We start from the raw sequence: 18,995 nt of genomic DNA, 5'->3' as shown, positions 1-18,995 counted from the left end.
CATAAGAAAGCGAGAAATGCATTTTGTGAAGTCTGAAGATGTGACTTATAAACACAAACACTCCAGGATGTCCATATAAGGAGCAATTTACATGTGAGCACTAAGGGTTAAAATATTTATTTTAAATATTGTGCATCTCATAAATTTGATGTGTTTGTTTTCATTCCTGTTTTTTTATTGTTGCTGATGATTTTCATTTGTTACCTCTTATAAAGTAAATGTCAACTTTCATTTATGGTCAATCTTCTCTGTATCTTTCTCTTTGTGTTCCAGCAGACTGCAGTGCAGTGTTTTTTCTTGAATGCTAATGTCCAGTAAAGCCACTCTGTTTATAACCTCATAGTAGATCATGGTGAAATAACCGACTGAACAACTGACGGTAACTGATCATAAGTGTACAGGTTCATCTTAAATTATTTTTATGGCTGGAAGCTGCAGTATTAATCAACAATAACTTCACACTGGACTCATATTTTAACATGATTTCACACTGTGGACTGTTTGTACTGCACCACTGTGTGACTCACCGTCCGTCTTAATCTTGAGAGCTGTGCGAACCAGAGCAAACAGAGTGGCGTTAAACATGACCGTCCCATCACTGTTCAGTGGCATGTTCATTGCAACCAGACGCTGCAACAGAAAAAACAATGAGGAAACAAAATTAGTGATTGGAAAGTTACATAATCTACTGTATGTGTCAGAGATGTTCAGACACCATCATGTTCCCACCTTACAGGCCACTCTGTGTGGGCAGAGCTTGCCAAAGCCCAAAGGAGGCTGGATCCTCCTCAGCAGAGTCACCACGTCAAGATGTTTTATCCGCCCCCTGAAAACAACAACAAGAACACACATCACTGTGTCACTAAGTACAGTGAATGTACCATTACTACAGTCACAGGTCCTGATGACTCATCCGTATTCTAGAAAGTACTTAGCAGCAGTAAATATAGTATACTATATATAGTTTTCTCCATAATGGGTAGGTATTAAGGCTGGGAATCAAGAATTGGATTTGAAGTGGAAAAAGTTGAATTTTGATTATGCCCATTACCCACATGTGCCATCAGAAAAGGATGATATGTAGATTTTTGATCAGTAGAACAAGAATTCGATTCAGAATTGATCAAATTCATAGCCAAACCTTATAATAATTTTTTTTTTCTTAAATCCTTATCATCTTAGTTATCGACTCATTCTTGTCTTTTAAATGCACTTTGTATTGCCAAATCACACTTTTATCTCTCATGATTTTCATGTAATTTCAACGTCTACTAGCTTTTATTTTGATTAATGTCATTTTAATGTCTTGCTTTTATTCTGTGATTTTCTTAATGTATGTAGTTTGAGTTACCCTGTGTATGAATAGTGCTACACAAATAAACGTGCCATGCCTTATGTGATATTTAAGGTTTCTGAATTGTATTTAATTTCTGAAATGATTTAAAACCAGTATCAGGGTGATACCAGTACTGAGTATTATATTGGCTAATAATGAGACCCAAGTACTCACTTGGCTTCAGGATCATATTCAGACCAGATCCTTTTGAACTCATCCAGATGATGTGGCCCCAGAATGGACCAATCGCGCGTTAGATAGTCAAAGTTGTCCATGATGACAGCTACGAACAAATTGATGATCTGAAACCAGAACATTCATCACATATTTCAGCATTTTATTGTATACAGTATGATACAGACGTCGCTGACACGCTGAAACACAGTGAGGGTTACCAGAAAAGCACAGAGCATGTAGAAGCTGATGAAGTAGATAATGGCAAAACCACTGCCACAGGTTCTCTCTTCTCCGGGGTTGTAGTCAGACTCTGAGTCACACAGCTTCCCTGGCAGACAGGCCAGCATGATCTCCTGCCAGGCCTCACCTGTGGCACACCTGACAGAGAACAGCAGCAGAACACGTTCACTATAAAAGTCTTTGGTCACTTAGGAAAACAGTACGTGGTCAACATTTTAATTGAAACAAACACAAATACCTGAACAGCATCAGGACAGCCTGTGGAAAGGTTTGAAAATTGTTGTTGCGGTTTATTTGTGTTCCATCCACCATAGCTATTTTTCCAAACACCTGAAAATAAAAACGAGAAAAGACTTAGTCTGTCGGCCTCCAGTAAATGTGACATTTATGAAGAAGGGAAAAACTGAATGCAACACATACTGTATGCTACAGCGAATATTGTAGTTTTTAATGAAGTTAGTCAACACATTACTACAATTCACCTGCATTCCTATGACAGCATATATAAAGAACAACATGGCGATCAGGAGTGCAACATAGGGAAGAGCCTGGACAGGAAAACAAGAGAGAGAGAGAGAGAGAGAGAGAGTCAGAGTCTGTAATTTGAGTGATGCACATTATCAAGCCACAAATCTACTTTCACAAAACACATCCCATCTCATGTTTCTAATTGTGTTTATGAAATTAACTAAAACAAACTAAGATTGTAGCGAAAATGTGCTTAGTTTTTTATCTTTGTGAATTTATTAAATACATAATCCTTTTGGGAAGTGTATTCACATTTTGCACTTCAGTCTACTCTCTTGTAGAGTGGTATATTTGATTCAGGTATGGTTGTTTATTTGTCCTCATAAATTGTATCTTTTGTTGGGTTCTTATGACACAATACTTATGACCTTTTTGCACCTTGCACCTAGCAAATACTCCATATTACAAAAAACTAACACTAAAACTAATAAATACAAACAAATTTTAAAAACAAAAAAGTCAAAATTAAACAAAAACTAAAACTAAAACTAAGTTTGATTGTTTCCTGATGCACTGTGCAGTGTTTTGCTCCTGTAAAAAGAAAAGTGTGAGGAGCTGGAGCCTCCATTTGTTAGACTCTGCGGTCTCACCATCACATGCCACTAAATCTTACACAGTGGACCGTTTAAAACTCATGGAAATTCTATGCAAACTGGATTTACAAAGTTTTATCATGTCTTTAGTGTGCTGATTTCCTTCTCATGGCATTCCCTGGAACTGTTCTGAAGTTTGATCTTGTGGCTTAAACATCAAACCTTTGCCAAAAGTAATGCAAATTGCAAATTCAAGGTGGCTGCTTATCTTATGGTCTCACCTGGAAGGACTTGATGAAGGTCCACAGCAGAGTCCTAATGCCCTCCCCCCTGCTCAGCAGCTTGACCAATCGCATTACTCTGAACAGGCGGAAGAAGGTGATGGAGATGCGAGCGCTGTCTTCTGTGTTCTGAAGTGAATGAGGGGAAAAATGATCACGAAAACAGAAGGTGTACAATCCAAAGTCAAACCTCTGTGATGATTATTCATCCATGCATGCAGTCATCAATCCATTCTGTCATCGTCTACCGCTTTATCCTCCACATGAGGGTCGCGGGTCACTGGAGCCAATTCCAGCTGACACAGGGCAAAAGGCGAGGTGCACCCTGGACGGGTCGCCAGTCCATCACAGGGCCAACATATAGAGACACACAAACTTTCAGCCTCACATTCACAACATTTATTTAGTGTGTTCATTTATCCTCTATATGTGTTTAGACTGTGGGAGGAGACCCACACACACACACGGGGAGAACATGCAAAAGGCCTTTGTTCCGACCGGATCTTGAACATGAATGTTTTTGCTGCCAGGCAACAGCACAGTCATACATGTTATGTTTAAATCATCACGTATGAGTAATATCAGTCAACAAACACTGTATATGTGATTCAAATATTCCATAATGTGAACTTCCTCCATTTTAACTGTGTGTTCAACACCATTAACAGACCTGTAGGACTAACTCTACAAACACACACACGCATGCATGTGTGCGTGCACAGACACTAGGGCTGAATGATTTGGGGACAATATCTAATTATGATTTTTCAGACAGTCTGACAGAGATTGCAGCATCTGGTTGCCTATATAACTTATCCATACCTTGACCTTAAGGTCACTCTAGCCAGAATTTGAATCTTAGCCCTTAATAAGGTTCTGCCTCATTAGGAGAAGGTCTCTATGAGGACTACTGGTCCTGACAAGTTTATTGTTTATGCCAGAAAAGGTACACACACACACATACAAGAGTACATATAACTCTCAACGTCTGATTAAAAACGAGCAACATACAGAATTTAATCTATCACTTAAAGACCTATAACAAGAAATGTAAACTCAAAACAGAGTTCTGACCCAGTGTTGGTCATCTGATGGCACTTGAAAAAGCTATGATGAAATGAAGAAATGACCAAATAACCATTCAGCAGTACTGTCTCCCTGCGTCATGCCATGCACCCAGACAGGACAAAATGCCGGCTGAATGAAAGAGGAGCCAAAATGCAACAAACCAGGTGAATTGAAAACAAGACTTTGACAAACACAGTTCAGTCACAAACCCTCACGATTTACTGAATATGTGAAAGCAGGCGTTCTGGAAGAAAGTGCATCTCAGTGTTTTCATCGGTATGTGACTGACAGAGAGTGACAACAAAAAGATCTTGACACTGAGACGTTTTCCAATAACACAAAAGGAGAGGGTGAGGGACTTGAATGGAGGAGGAGGGGGGTTCTTCTTACCCCTGGCTCCACTATCACCTTGACGACAGGAAGGGCTGCCGACTTGAAACCAAAAGCCTATGGTTAATCCGAGTTACACATTCACGAGTTAATGCTGCTGCAAATGTCATCATATCATCCATACCTTACACTTACTGCGCACGTAATCACAGAAACAACACTTCACCTTCACTTACAGACGCCACCATTTCAAATGTTTTACCACAAAACAAGAACATCAGCATTGTAAAGCGTGAAGCCAGTCATACCAAAGCCTTTCAGCATATTCTCAGCAATTAACACCACACATGAGATGCAAGTGTACAATAAAAAAGGTATAAAAAAATATTTTTTAAAAACTGGTAACAATGGCAATAAAACACTAATATCTTAAATTAAAATTGCTTGTTATTAGTTCATCTATTGTTGTCATACATTGTGACTAATGATGACTATAATTTCATATTTCCAGATAATGCTGTACATTTTAAATATTAATTTCTAGCTCAAATTATATCCTATTTCAATATCAAACCTTAATAAAAAAAAGAGACCATTGTAGCAAAGATTAGCTTGCTGCATTTTGCTGATTGGTTCTCACAGGCTGTCAGGATTTACAGTGTTTATCCTGTAAATAAAATATAACTCAGTGAATATTCCTCCATTGACATTTATTCAAACTGAACAGGACAAACAGCTGCACATGGACCCTTGCTTAGCCGCACAGCAGATTCAAAGAGGATATAAACAGATCAGTGTGATCACATTTAAATCATACCTCAGCAGTGTTCGAAAACGTCAACTTCTAAGAGCATTTTTGATGGTGGAAATTCTATTTTTAATGTGCATTATCGTCACCGAGAAGGCTTTGAGGACAATACACATTTTGAGGAATTAATAAAAATCAGAGTCACTGGCGTTGCACTCAATGAGAGACATAAATTACAGCACAACAAGTGTGAAAGCCTCCTACCATTTTTATACTCTTCATTCAGTTATATTCATTATTTAATGGTCCACTATACTCAAAACATACATTCAAAAGCTGTAAAATCACATCTATACTCGTTGGAATGCCAGATCAAATGAAAATATTGTCATTTTGAAAGCAACAGCAAGGCCCCACTGCTGGGAGAGTTCGTTTAAGAGTGACTTACTGTATATGTGTGTGCAACAAATGACTACTTACATTAATCTCAGTGATGGCAATGTCAACCACGCTACCCACAACAATTAAGGCATCAAACGTGTTCCATGCATCAGCAAAATAGTTCTGCGAGCACAAGCAACAAAGATACACAGAAAAGAGAAAAGAAAGAGAAACAACAGAAGGAAGAAAGGAAGCAGAGGCAACAAAAATAATGAATTATGAAAGATAGGAAGAAGACACAAATGGTCACCACAGACTCCAAACTCTAAACAGTTCCACAAGATCCAATCAAAAGTATATTACACACATATGTACATATGTGGTGTATATACGTAGCCATGGCGCACTGTTTAAGTACAGATTCAGGCAACTGATTTTTAAATTATCATGTGCATATGTGGTCTGTGGTGCTCATCAATCATCGATCAAGTCCGGAATCAGCAGACATCATGACTGAAAAATATAAATCCAACATAAGACAGGAAGGAAGGAAGGGAGGAAAGGAGGAAAGATGTGAAGCAAGGTGGCAGCACTAGCGTGAGAGCAGGAAGAGGAAATGACAGTGTTTTACATACTGATGTCTTTCTACCTGGCTGAGTATGATGTCGATTACACTGCCAATCACCACCAGAGCGTCGAAGACGTTCCAGGCATCCCCGACATAACCCTGAATATGACAACATGCACAGCCAGCAGGGGGAGAGGGCGGGAAGCCAGAAGAGTATACAAGGGTGAGGGGTTGTATAGTGACAGGAGTAATAATGGTTTAAGAATGAGGAGGAAATAGCAGTGGAGTCACAGCCAGTGGGCAAAAAGCCCCGGTAAGCATCATTAAAGGGAAAAGGAGGGGAGAGAAGAGGGGAGTGTGAGGGCTGGGTTACAAGGGAAAGGTGGTGTCTTTAAAATAAAAATTCAAAAATGAACCTTTGAAGGATTCAAATGTAAAATGAAAGTCAAAAGAAAAAGTAAATGCATGTAGTTTTTGGGCCATTTGTGCAGCAGCCATTTTGACAGGTCACATTAACATATCACATTAACGATGGCTGACTTCAACTTCCTCAGTCTCAGGGTCTTAAGTCACATGATCTGAATACTGCCACTGTTAATGTGATCAGTAATAGATAGCTTGTTATTGTAAAACATAACCAAATGGCTGCTGTGCCATAGGGTGAGCCAGGAAGGTCCTGCAGGTGGGCTGGACAAAGTTATTTGTTTAAAGTTTTGTGATTAAACATCAAGAAAACATAACATAATTATGTCAAATTGATTTTAAGAAGTTATCAGAATCAAGAAGGACCATTGGCAGGGCCAAGGGATTTTAATTAAATAATAGTCAGTGGACTTATGTGTATGTATATATGTATATACGTACATATACATGACACAGGTGTCACTGGATTTGTTGATCCTCAAATGCATTCTGGAACATATCTCTCAAATTTGGTGGGGGGTCATATTGGATGGAACAACCATTGGAAAAAGGAAACCGTGTGTGTCTGTGTTATTTTTAAATTTGGGAATGCATGCTCGACCACGCAGAGGAAACTTACTCTGGGTTTGAAGGCGACGAGCTTGAGAATCATCTCCACAGTGAAAACCCCAGTGAAGACCATGTTGAGGATGTCCATGGCATAGTTAAACAGATGGGACTGACCATGGTGCTGCAAGGACACACAGACAGACTGATCAGACACTGACGTCTCCTTCAAGCATATTTTAATTTTAACTGATTCCAGTCATAAATCTCTCTGATAAAAGAAAATCCACTGTTACTGCAAACTCAATTATGTAAATGACATGGAAAATTTGATCTTAAATAAAAAATACAATTTGGGAACTATATTCTAAAGCAGGTCAAACTCAATAACAGTGAGGGGCCGAAATTAAAAACCATATCCAAGTAGTCCAAGACCTGTTAATATGATTAATAGTAGGGCTAAGTCAAGATGCAGTAGGAAACAGGACATGGTGCCAGATGTTCTTATTTTTCTTTCAGTCAAGGAGCATCTACAAGATAAAAAAAAATGCAGAGCCCCTTCATGTATTTTCCTTTGACTATAAATTGTTGGTTTAGAGCAGGGGTGTCAAACTCAATAACAGTGGGGGCCCAAAATTAAAGACCATGTCAAAGTCGAGGGCCAGATGAACAAAAAGTTCAGAACAAATGATTTTTCCATTGCCTGTCTTCCTCTGATGTATTTCAGAGGAACAGCAAATTCAGGCCTATAGTCAAATGCGATCTTAGCCAATAATTTGCGGCACTCAATCATTTTTATGAGATGTATAAAGCTAAAAGAGAGGCTCTGTGTTTTCAAATTCCACATTGCTTTTGTCTATTTATTTTACTGGCCAGGTCACTTGATATGTGCGGTACAAAATCAGTGAACCAATGTGGAAAAAAAAGCAGGAAAGACATAACATATTATCTCTCGAGGGGCCGAGTACAATTGCATGGTGGGCCAGATGTGGCCCATGGACCTTGAGTTTGACACCTGTTTTCTAAAGTAGGGGGAAATTTAGTTTTCCGATTTTAAGGCATGGGCGGTCTTGAATATGTCCTGCATGTGGGATTAAGGAAACTCATCTTTTACATTCCCAAACACATGAATCCTTAATTGTTGTTATATACTTATAAACCATTAAATGTAAGTGCACCACTTAATATATGTACATTTTACCCAAAGGACCAAATACAGAGCATTTACCTGTATGGCGAGACACAAGGTGTTGAGGATGATTAGGACAAACATGACGTACTCAAAGCCAGTGGAGTTGACCACATACCAGAACTTGTACTGGTAGGGGTTTTTGGGGATGTAGCGCCGCAGTGGACGAGCTTTAAGAGCATATTCCACACACTGACGCTGTGGTTATGGAGAAACAAACAGACAGTTAGACACCGTGAGCTCTTATCACTTCTTCGCATTTGTAATATCGCACAGACAAATGCCGTCACACGCTACCTGGTTCTTGTCCAGCTCACAGTTTTTGTACTCCTTCTCACCCTGCTCCTGGAAGGTGACAATGACGAAACCAACAAAGATGTTCATCATGAAGAAGGCGATGATGATGATGTAGATGATGAAGAAGATGGAGATCTCGACGCGGTAGTTGTAGATGGGTCCCATGTTCTCTCTGTTGGAGTCGATGGCCTTGTACAACAGCCTGCAGGAATGCACACACACACACAGTTTCAAGTGTGTGTAAAGTATATGCAGAGTTTCTCTTTGAAAATAGTGTCTGAGAACATGTGAAAAGAAAATATAACTGTGGAGAAAATACCTAAAACAGTTTCTCTTGAGTCATCCGTTTTTTTAGGCGTGTCTAAAAATGCGGCTTGATGACACGCCAGAGCCATAGTTAGCATAACTCTCTCCCTCAAACGCTTCAGTGATATAAAAACCCTCAGTGAGCTTCATCAGAAGCTTACGTGGTCACGTGTGAGTAACTTGCTCCTACAACAATGCCTGTGTTTTGCTTTGCTTTTGTCCTGAAAATGTGTCTTACCTCCAAGCAAAAACACACAGAAAAGCTCTGTTTAAGATTCGTAAAGATGAGGAAATGAAGTACATAAGTGTTTGTGTACTGTATGTCGCTAAAACGCCAAAATGGTAAAACTGTGGCTCCTCTTAATGATTGTTAAACAAGTGGTTTGATACCAGCACATTTACATTTACATTTATATTATGTATAAACACTGACAACAGAGACGTTCACAAACATGATTTGATTTGTATATTTTCATAAAATAACTTAATTAAATAACTTAATTAAATGAAGCCAGAGTCTCACTCTTATTCTCCACAGTGATAATCAGATCTAAGTCTTACTTCAGACACAGATCTGTACTTACGTGGGCCAGCCTTCAAAGGTGGAGACGGTAAAGAGAGCCATCATGGCCATGAGGACATTGTCAAAGTTGAAGTCACTGTTGTACCAGATCCTCTCCCTCACCATGGGCAGAGCAGTGTCCCCGTTGTTGTAGAGAATGTATGTACCCCTGTGATTGATAGATGAAATGTTTAACATATGCATGCACAATCGCACTCGAACAGACACTCAGACCAATGTTCAGAGCTGGAAGAATAAAACAAACTCACTTGCACTCCTCCGGGCTGGTCTTTGCATCATCCGTGCATTGATAAAATTTCCCCTTTATTTAAAAAAAAACAACAACAACAAAGTCAAAGGTTTACTAAATTTCTCTTCTTCTACTATACATCAGGGGTGTCAAACGTACGGCCCGCAGGCCAGAACTGGCCGCCAGAGGGTCCAATCCGGCCCGCAGGGGGAATTTGTTATCTAATCGTAATGTGAAATATTATATTTTTCACTTCCAGATACCTGTGACTAAATGTTTGTGCCTAAAAAAATACAGTGTGATGTGTAAATGGTAAATTTAGGCATGATATTGTTGAAATTGCACTTATTTTTCTCGATCCATGTTTTGTAAAAAGATACTTCATTAAATGTAAAACAAAGGAAAAAAATTCAGAGTTTATGTTGTTCATAGGTTATTATGCTATGACTTTACTGGTCCGGCCCACTTGAGATCAAATTGTGCTGTACGTGGCCCCTGAACAAAAGTGAGTTTGACACCCCTGCTATACATCTATACAATCCTTTCATAATTTACAACAGAAGAACAAGTTGATGTGATGAGCCAGAAGACCAGTTAGGCCAGTCACTATCAGCATTACCCTCTTTCTTTTATTTTATTTTTACAATGTACCTTAAAGAGCTGCACGCCGATACAAGCGAACATGAACTGCAGCAGAGTGGTGACGATCATGATGTTGCCAATGGTCCTGATCGCCACAAACACACACTGGACCACGTGCTGAAAAGGACACAATAACTTAATGTTATTTGGTGTTGATACACACGCACACACACATATATACCTAACCCCCTTATCCTTACCTTAACCATCACAACCAACTTAATCTAACCCTTAACCTAAATCTAATTCTGACCCTGATCCCAAAACTAAGTACTTGTATGGAGCGATGGAATTCATCCTGTGTTTTTTGGTCCTCACAAAGATGTATATGTACAACTACACACATACACAGCACCATGTTGTGTTATTGACCTTGAGTCCCTTGGCTCTGTTGATGGCCCTGAGTGGACGGAGGACTCTCAAAACTCGCAGAATCTTCACAACTGAGATGGCAGAAGACCTATGGAAACCAAAAAAAGCACCATTTAACATTGTTTGTTACATATACTAAATGCAGGATTTCTTGTCATTCAAACCTAATTTTGGTACAAAGAAAAAAAAAGCAATGGTGTATGTTGGCATGTTGTTGCATTTTTGTACTGTGAAAAACCTGTTTTACACGTTGAAGTCACACTTTCTTTCCATTTTCTGGAGCATATTACAAAGGAACACACAAACAAGATCGTAAAACCTTTAAAAAGAGCCAGGCTGTCCACTAAATACTGTTTCCAGTCATTGTGCTAAGCTGAGCTAATGAGCTGCAGCTTTATATTTAAAGCTCAAAGTCATTGGTTATGAACTTCTTGTCTTACCCATGGCAGGAAAACAAAGGGTTTATTTTCTAAAATACAAACTCCAAGTAGAAGAAGTATAACACGGATAATCAGTCAAGAAGAAAATATAACAAACTTTTACTTAATTAATTGAAACATAACATTTTAGCAGATGGTTTTATCGAAGGCTACTCACAAGTGATCAACATATTAAGGTTACAAGTAATAGGAAGTATTCAGTAAGTAAGTTAGTAAAAAAACAATGATACGTACTGAATGCCGAAGGACACAAGAGACACGCCAACAACCAGCAGGTCTAATAGGTTGAAGTAGTTTCTACAGAACGCCCCTTTATGAAGGAATGCACCAAATGCAGTCATCTGGACAGATGGACAGAGAAAAGACTAAAGTCAGGACTGAAGACAACAGATCTGCTTTAAAACACATACAGAGACCGTCTTAAGTCAGACTGAAATTAGATTTTCAATGTTATACAATATATAATAATATATACAATATATAATAATATGATATTTTGATCATCTGATGACTTTCATTCATAAGAACATTGAGCCATTGATTGATTGAATATTGACATTTTCCAGCCATCAGGGACCGATTACAATTATAGTTAATTATTTACGGTATTCAGTTTCATGAGAGCATTATTATGTACTAAAATATAAAGGGTTAAATTGTCTTTTTTCCTCTACGGTATGAATAAAAATTTCGGTAACCTGCAGTCACATTATAAGATATACACTAATCTATACTGAGGCACATTTTCTGAAAAGCAGTGACAAAACAATCAACACATTATTATTCCAATATTCAAATGCTGTGCAAGCAAAGCGACATTAGTTTCAAGCAAACATTTTTTCAAAACACTTTTATCAAAACACAAAGTGTCAGGGAAAGGTTGGATTTACAATCACAAACATCACTTCACATCACACAATTTAAAGTCTCTTTATAGTTGTGAGGACACTCATGGACATTAAAAAAAAAAAACGTTTGAAGTTGTGAGGACCCGCCAAAATGTCCTTACAGCATTAACATGTCCTCACACTTGTGGTTTTCAGCTTAAATGTGTCCTCACAACCTAATAAAGACATGTACACACATACACAATACATTCTTTGACACACACACGCACACACACACAAATAGACATATAATAAACAAGGGAGACTAGGCCAGAAACTGTGCTCAAACAAAACCTGTAATGTTCTTTTTTTTTGGTCTAAAGACATAATACATGAGATTTACCTGGTGCAGACATGTAGAGAGCAAAGGGGGTAAATCATCATATACACTATGTGTCCATCCTGTTATCCTCAAATGTACTAATATTTTTTATCCTTGGGGTTAATTTGACCCCAGCAATTTAAACCTCAAAAAATTATTAGAAGAAAAATGATTTCCCAAGTTTATGTGTCAGGTATTTTAAGTTTCTTTGTTGACTACATATACAATATAACCTATACCCATAGGGTAAAATATGAACATCACCATCAAATTTCACTGATTGACCTAAAATTGGAAAGATAGATACCTCAGACACATTCTCCTCTATGTCACTTTCACTGTCAATGAGCTATGCCTTCTAAAGGGGAGGACCATTACAATGTTTGCTCCTCCCCTATGTTATGCGAAGTATCAGTGTCCCCGCCCCCAAAGTACAGGAAAAATCTAAGTTGTTGCGGGAAGATGATTTTTTCTTCCCCATATTGTGTGAGTGGTTATCAGTGGTTCTCAGAGTACTACAGGTATGGTTATGATATGTTTAAAGCAGAAAGACATTTTTTGAAAATTGCATTTTATAGCCACCTCAATATCATAATACATAAATATATGGATATTTCATCTATGTTTTATATAGCTAAAACAGCCTGTGGTCAATTTGACCCCAAGGAACACCGATGCGTCGTTTGTACAGGACATTGAAACCATATAATTGTATTCATTTTATCTTTGCCCAGTTGTCACCATTGAAAATATGAAGCAAAATAAATGATGGAAATCCCTTCTTCTTTTTTTTTTAAAGATATTATTCATTAAAAAGGGTCACATTAACTCCAAGGATAACAGGAGGGGTATAAGTGTTTATATAAGTGTCTGCACTCTGGAGAGACATTGGTCCATAAAACGGTTGAGGACAAAGAATGGTAGTGGGCAGTGATGGAGACTGACAAACAAATATATATATATATATCTGACAAATACATAAGAGCTCCATGTTGATGAATTGGCGCCATGACAACAAGACAAGCAGGCGGCCATTTTAATCCAAATTGTCGAGACAAACGTGAGGGGAAGGAGGATGTGTTCAGCAAGCTCGGAAGTGGTTTGTTGCCTGAAGCAGCAGAACAGTTTGATATTGTTTACCTTAATAAGGATCTCAAATGTAAACATACTAGTGAAGACATAGTCTGCATAGCCTAGGATCTGAGGAAGCAATAAGAGTGACATAAGCACGCAGGGTTACTGAAGCTCTACCCAGCACAGCACAACACAGCACGCAAACGACATTTACCTTCAACAGGATCTCAACAGTAAAGATTGCGGTGAAAGCATAGTCAAAATAACCAAGTATCTGCAAGAGGTAATGCACAAGTTCAAGTCATTCCAGGATAACAGTGCTTGGCTGGAAAAATGCAGTTAGTCAACACAGGTGTAAATATCACAAAATCAAGGCTGCACTAGGTAATTACTTTAACTTAAAACTTGAAATGACAGGGTTTTCTGAAGCAGAGTAGGAATTTGGGCCAAGCCATGTTGTAAACAGCTGTGAACAGTGAAGAAACGCTGTTATTGTGCAAGTGTCTTCCACTGCACGACACAGCAAAGGGATGTCTGCCGTGATCTTGTGTTGAAAAAGTCCTATGGTCACAAACCACAGTAAATGGCGGCATGCAACACTTTTTTCTGTTAGTACTTAGTAGTTAACGCATTATTTTAATAATGACAGAGTGGATCAAATTAATATGTCAATGAATTATTAAATAGTGATTAAATAACTAGATAACTTTCTTTTTTTAATTAATTTTAAGATAGTGTAGATATACATGCACATGGCCCTTACCTTTAAGGATGATTACACTAACATAGAAGGCCACCACAAGCTTGCCCTATCATCATTTGTGGGTTATAAGAGACAGGATGTGCTGGGTGGCCCGTCCAGGGGAGGAGATAATAATCCCACTAATGACCCAGTCCAGTGACCCATCCTAGGCTCAGCAGTGGGGCCAGCATTTCAGAACTTAGTGTAGACAAATTGACAACACACAAGTAAAAAGATAACACAACCAAAAACAGGATGTTTTTACAGGAGCAAAAAATAATAATTATATTAATTTAATTAAAAAAAATATGTAAAATAAATAATCATAATACTAGTAATAAAAGGACATGAAACAGTAAATCGAAGGAGGCATCTATAAGTGTTATATGTATGTAATAAACTAGTGGATCAGTAGTGTGTTAATAATAAACTTTCTGCTTTTTCTAATAATAATAATCTGCCAAAATGTTCAGCTTTTTCATAATTTAGTTAATCCTGTCCAGTACCCAGTCTTAACACACTTTCTATTCTTTATAAGCCTCCCACACAACTTCATCATGGCTGTCAATGTTTGGAAAACACGAGAGAAATTAAACTAAACAAAATGATCCAACTAAAGTACCAATACTAATAGATTTCGCTCTAATCTCCAGTGGAGACACGCAGGAGCTTTAGCTGCTGAGGACACAGAGAGGAGGAGACGTCACAGACTGGCTGTGGAAGTCCTTCCTACCACACATAACCACCGCAGCAGCTTTCCCCTGCTGTGAAGCTGTAGTGGAAACACATGTCATCGCGGCTTGGCTTGGCTTGGCTTGGCACAGCATAGCATAGCTAAAGCTCATGTCGTGCCATGTCTGTTAGAAGCAGTTTGTTGTCAACACATTACATAATTTCAGGGTGATGTATTCTTGAGATTTAAAATGAGCAGATACTAACATTGAAATTGCCTAGTGCAGCTTGTTTTGATTTCAAGGCATGTAGTACACATAATAATATTATACTGTAATATATAAAGGATATCACTATTATCATTACAATATGAAACCCGTCAAAAGTGGGTTTTCTAGCATTTGCAGAATCAGATTTCTGATGATGCAGCGCTACACGACAATGTGTGGCTGGGACATAATTTTATGAACAGGGAAGTCAAATCAAGAAAAATCTAAACAAACCAATTACTGTTTGTCATAGGGATCAATAATTATAATTTTTGGTTTTCTCACTTTTGCCTGTTTCGTTTTGACAAGTCAAGGGTCAAGGCAAAGGTCAAGGCAGACAGGAAACATTAACAAATGGCTCCGTTTTATCCAAATGTACACAAAGAACCAGGAGCCTGAGATATTTAATGCTGAGCTTTTCCTACAGAGAATCAATCGATATGTCTTTGCTGCCACTTGTCAGTTACAGTGACAGTGTAGTGGCAGATGTGTAACCCAGTAGGTGGAGCACACTTTAAGGACACTTTAAGGCCTGCAGGTCTCGTGGTTGTGTACATACAATATTGCGAGCAGAGAAGTTGCGTATGGGGTCCTCAGCAGCCAGAGAGACGGAGCTGAGCATGATGAAGACCAGGATGAGGTTGGTAAAGATCTGATGGTTGATCAGCTTATGGCAGAAAACACGAAACCTACAGAGAAGGGGGGGGGGGGGGGGGGGGGGGGGAGATAAGTGAGCAGACAGATGAAGACACAGAGGCAGATGTCAGCAGAGAAGCTGCCTGATGGTTTTAGAAATGGTCCGTTTATTGCAGTTTTTAAATGTAGTCTAAATCCTTTTTATTCTATGGTGCTTCTGACTAAAATATTCTGATAATCTGAAGTCCTTTTTTTAAAAACTTTTAAAGCATTTCTTATACTACTTAATATATTAAAATTTTTATATAACTTTTAGGATTTTCCTTTCAATTATCCTATTTTTTTAAAGGAATACATTTTTTTCTTTAACTTATATATTTTTTAACCTAACTTTTACTTATTGAAGATTTTTGACCATTTAATCTTCTTAAACTTTTCCCTTTTCACATGCTTTTCTTTACAAAATTAAATAAAAATATTAATGCAATTTTCTTTTCTTTTTTAAAATGTTTCATTTAAAGAACTTCTTGTCTAGAGCTTTGTATCTGCCTTTGTTCTCTTTAAATAAAACTACATTGACTTAAGTTGTGACATGGCTTTCATTTCAGATATGTGTCAGCATTACTGATCTCATAGGGGTTTCTTCACACACTGATTAATGTTAATGTAAATATGACTTACGGGTTGGTGCTGCTGAAGATGAAGAAGGCGCTTCCTTCTGGGATGGGCGGAGTCTTTTCTTTGATAGTGAGCTCAGAGAGCCTTTGGGGGCGGGGTCCAGATGGCACTTCTGGGAGGTTGACGTTATCGTGGTCATTATCACACACTGAGACAGAAACAGGGGGGGTTCAGTCAACAGCCTGGTGTTGATCCAACATTTTATCGTGATAATTATCGATACTGTCTGGTGATAATGTTTTTGGCCATATCACAGAGCCCTAATTCAGTGTTGCCACTTTTATCTGCTTAAAAAGAACAGTTTAGCTCTGAAAAGATAATTAAAACTTTCTTAAGACACCTCATCTCTTTTACCTGGAGAATCGATGGAAGGATACAACTCGTCTTCTTCTGAAGTGACACCTGCCGGCATCTACACATAGTGATTAGGTTTAGAATTTTGAAAATGTTGCTGATATGAAAACAAAATTGTGAACTTTACAAAGAATTGATTTATGAAGAGAATCAGAGCTCTTAATTATTTATTTTTTTTACCTTGGAGTCTCCATCACTGGCTTCTGTTATTTCAGCTCTCTTCTTATCCAAACTAACTTCCCTGTTTAAGACAAAGAGGAAGCACCTAACAAGGCAGAAGGACAATTTCTCTGCCAAATGCAAGTGCAAGTGACAAATGTGCACAAAACCGATTAAACTGCAAGCGTGAACACAAATTATAATGTGAAATATAAAGGTGTCCTCGGCCGTACTTGGCGCTGTTCTTCCTCTTCTTGGCCTCCTCCTCCTCCTTCTGTGCTGTGTTGAGGCTCTCTGCGTCTGCCAGGTTGTCAACGGCGATGGCCAAGAAGACATTTAGCAGAATGTCTGATCATGTGACTCAGGGACTGAACAACACTGACGAACATGACAAGACCTAATCATTTAAAAAGACACCAGGACTTTGTGGATTTGGTAGAACGTCGACAGTTTCAATGGCAAAACACAGTTTTCCTACGTGTAAGAGAGAAGATGTGGATTTTGTTTGTAATTGTTTTTTGTGTAAGACAGTGTTTTGGAGTCTGTGTGATTGTGGTCCGCAGGATACAGTTTCCACAGATGAAGAGGATGATGAAGTAAATGCAGACCACCATTCCGGAGGAGGCCGGCCCACCATACGCCATGATACCATCATACATCACTGTATTCCAGTCTTCTCCTGTCAAGATCTGGCAATAGATGACATCACAATATTATCTCCAAAGAGAGAATATAATATTTGCCATGATTTTTAGAGCACACGTTAGAGTAGAAACAAAAAGTTAAATCAAATAATAATTATATATTTTTCTAAAGTATTCATTTCGATTGCACTACTTAAGATTTCCAGAAGAAGAAGAATTTTATTTGTTACATTTCTCTGGCAGTTAATATTACCACACACATCCAATTTAAAGGAGCAGTGTGTACAGTTTTGCAGCATGTTGTAGCTGGATATCCGTCACCTCACCCAACCCTTCCAAGTGTGTTAGAGAACTTATGTGGCCACACAGCTTCTAAAATCAATATAATAATTGATACAATCAGCTTATTGTATGCATTTTTACATTTCTGTCAAACGAAAAATAATCTCTCCTGAATTTGACACCCTGGACCTTTAAATTATACCTCCCCTACAGCTGCTGCACATGCGTGAAACAGAGAACACTGCGGCTCTCTGACTGTTAGTTCGAGCCTCCTGTTATGACTGGATGTCATACATCCCAAATAAAACTAAACACCAACCTGAAACACAGTGAGCAGAGCCTGGGGGAAATTATCAAACGTGCTCCTCTTGGTCACAGTCTCATCAAAGTTGAATTTGCCCCCAAAGAGCTGCATGCCGAGCAGGGAGAAAATAATGATGAAGAGGAAGAGCAGCAGCAGCAGGGAGGCGATAGACTTCATGGAGTTGAGCAGTGAGGCCACCAGGTTACTGAGAGATGCCCAATGACTGAAGAGGAAAATAATTTTACAACTTAACAAAGGAACAAACATATGGGGAACAAATGTGGAAATTATATCAGTGGCAGGCAGAGCATACCATAACATTAAAACATAAAATTTCACTATATCCTGCACCAGGAGTGACAGCTTGGAAGTTAGGTCATCTGGTTCTGTACATGCCATATAGGGCTCTAATTGCCCCAAGCCTTAAGCCACTGGTTGCGATAGCTAATCTTAATTTCCTAAAAGTCAGCCAGGACGTTCGGAATACATCATTTTGTTTTGCTCACCGTGTAACTTTAAAGATTCTAAGGAGGCGAACACATCGGAAAACAGAGATGCCCAAAGGAGACATGATGGCCAGCTCCACCAGGATGGTCTCTATGATGCCTCCACACACAACAAAACAGTCAAAGCGGTTAAACAAGGACACAAAGTAGGCCTGCAGCCCCAAACTGTACATCTTCACCAGCATCTCCATAGTGAACAGTGCCAGGAGAACTTTGTTGGCAACATCTGGAGGAGAGGAGAGGAGAGAA

The 18,995-nt window shown here is 38.6% G+C and overlaps 1 protein-coding gene across 29 annotated transcripts in view; it reads right to left on the bottom strand.

Annotated features, from left to right (window-relative positions):
* The window catches only part of cacna1db (calcium channel, voltage-dependent, L type, alpha 1D subunit, b), a 74,478-nt gene that overhangs the window by 11,652 nt on the left and 43,831 nt on the right, over positions 1-18,995 (bottom strand). For 7 of the 29 annotated variants that reach the window (XM_058643069.1, XM_058643070.1, XM_058643074.1 and 4 more), the window contains 28 exons: positions 18,747-18,972; positions 18,256-18,463; positions 17,579-17,699; positions 17,244-17,358; positions 17,032-17,092; positions 16,852-16,909; positions 16,501-16,645; positions 15,743-15,872; positions 13,715-13,774; positions 13,567-13,626; positions 11,452-11,558; positions 10,778-10,865; positions 10,415-10,522; positions 9,783-9,835; positions 9,536-9,682; positions 8,646-8,847; positions 8,388-8,546; positions 7,233-7,343; positions 6,272-6,349; positions 5,722-5,805; positions 4,554-4,595; positions 3,096-3,224; positions 2,236-2,301; positions 1,992-2,083; positions 1,732-1,891; positions 1,511-1,638; positions 730-826; positions 528-630 (listed from right to left, as the gene is read on the bottom strand). In XM_058643069.1, coding sequence (XP_058499052.1) covers positions 528-630; positions 730-826; positions 1,511-1,638; positions 1,732-1,891; positions 1,992-2,083; positions 2,236-2,301; positions 3,096-3,224; positions 4,554-4,595; positions 5,722-5,805; positions 6,272-6,349; positions 7,233-7,343; positions 8,388-8,546; positions 8,646-8,847; positions 9,536-9,682; positions 9,783-9,835; positions 10,415-10,522; positions 10,778-10,865; positions 11,452-11,558; positions 13,567-13,626; positions 13,715-13,774; positions 15,743-15,872; positions 16,501-16,645; positions 16,852-16,909; positions 17,032-17,092; positions 17,244-17,358; positions 17,579-17,699; positions 18,256-18,463; positions 18,747-18,972 — 3,138 coding nt within the window. The remainder of the gene's footprint in view (positions 1-527; positions 631-729; positions 827-1,510; positions 1,639-1,731; positions 1,892-1,991; positions 2,084-2,235; positions 2,302-3,095; positions 3,225-4,553; positions 4,596-5,721; positions 5,806-6,271; positions 6,350-7,232; positions 7,344-8,387; positions 8,547-8,645; positions 8,848-9,535; positions 9,683-9,782; positions 9,836-10,414; positions 10,523-10,777; positions 10,866-11,451; positions 11,559-13,566; positions 13,627-13,714; positions 13,775-15,742; positions 15,873-16,500; positions 16,646-16,851; positions 16,910-17,031; positions 17,093-17,243; positions 17,359-17,578; positions 17,700-18,255; positions 18,464-18,746; positions 18,973-18,995) is intronic. The other 22 variants (XM_058643075.1, XM_058643098.1, XM_058643088.1 and 19 more) reach the window with 12 other exon arrangements.

Source organism: Solea solea, chromosome 11 (assembly GCF_958295425.1).
Source record: "Solea solea chromosome 11, fSolSol10.1, whole genome shotgun sequence".
Classification (NCBI taxonomy): Eukaryota; Metazoa; Chordata; class Actinopteri; order Pleuronectiformes; family Soleidae; genus Solea; species Solea solea.
Note: the sequence above shows the minus strand (reverse complement) of the source record. Positions and strands in the feature narration are given on the sequence as shown.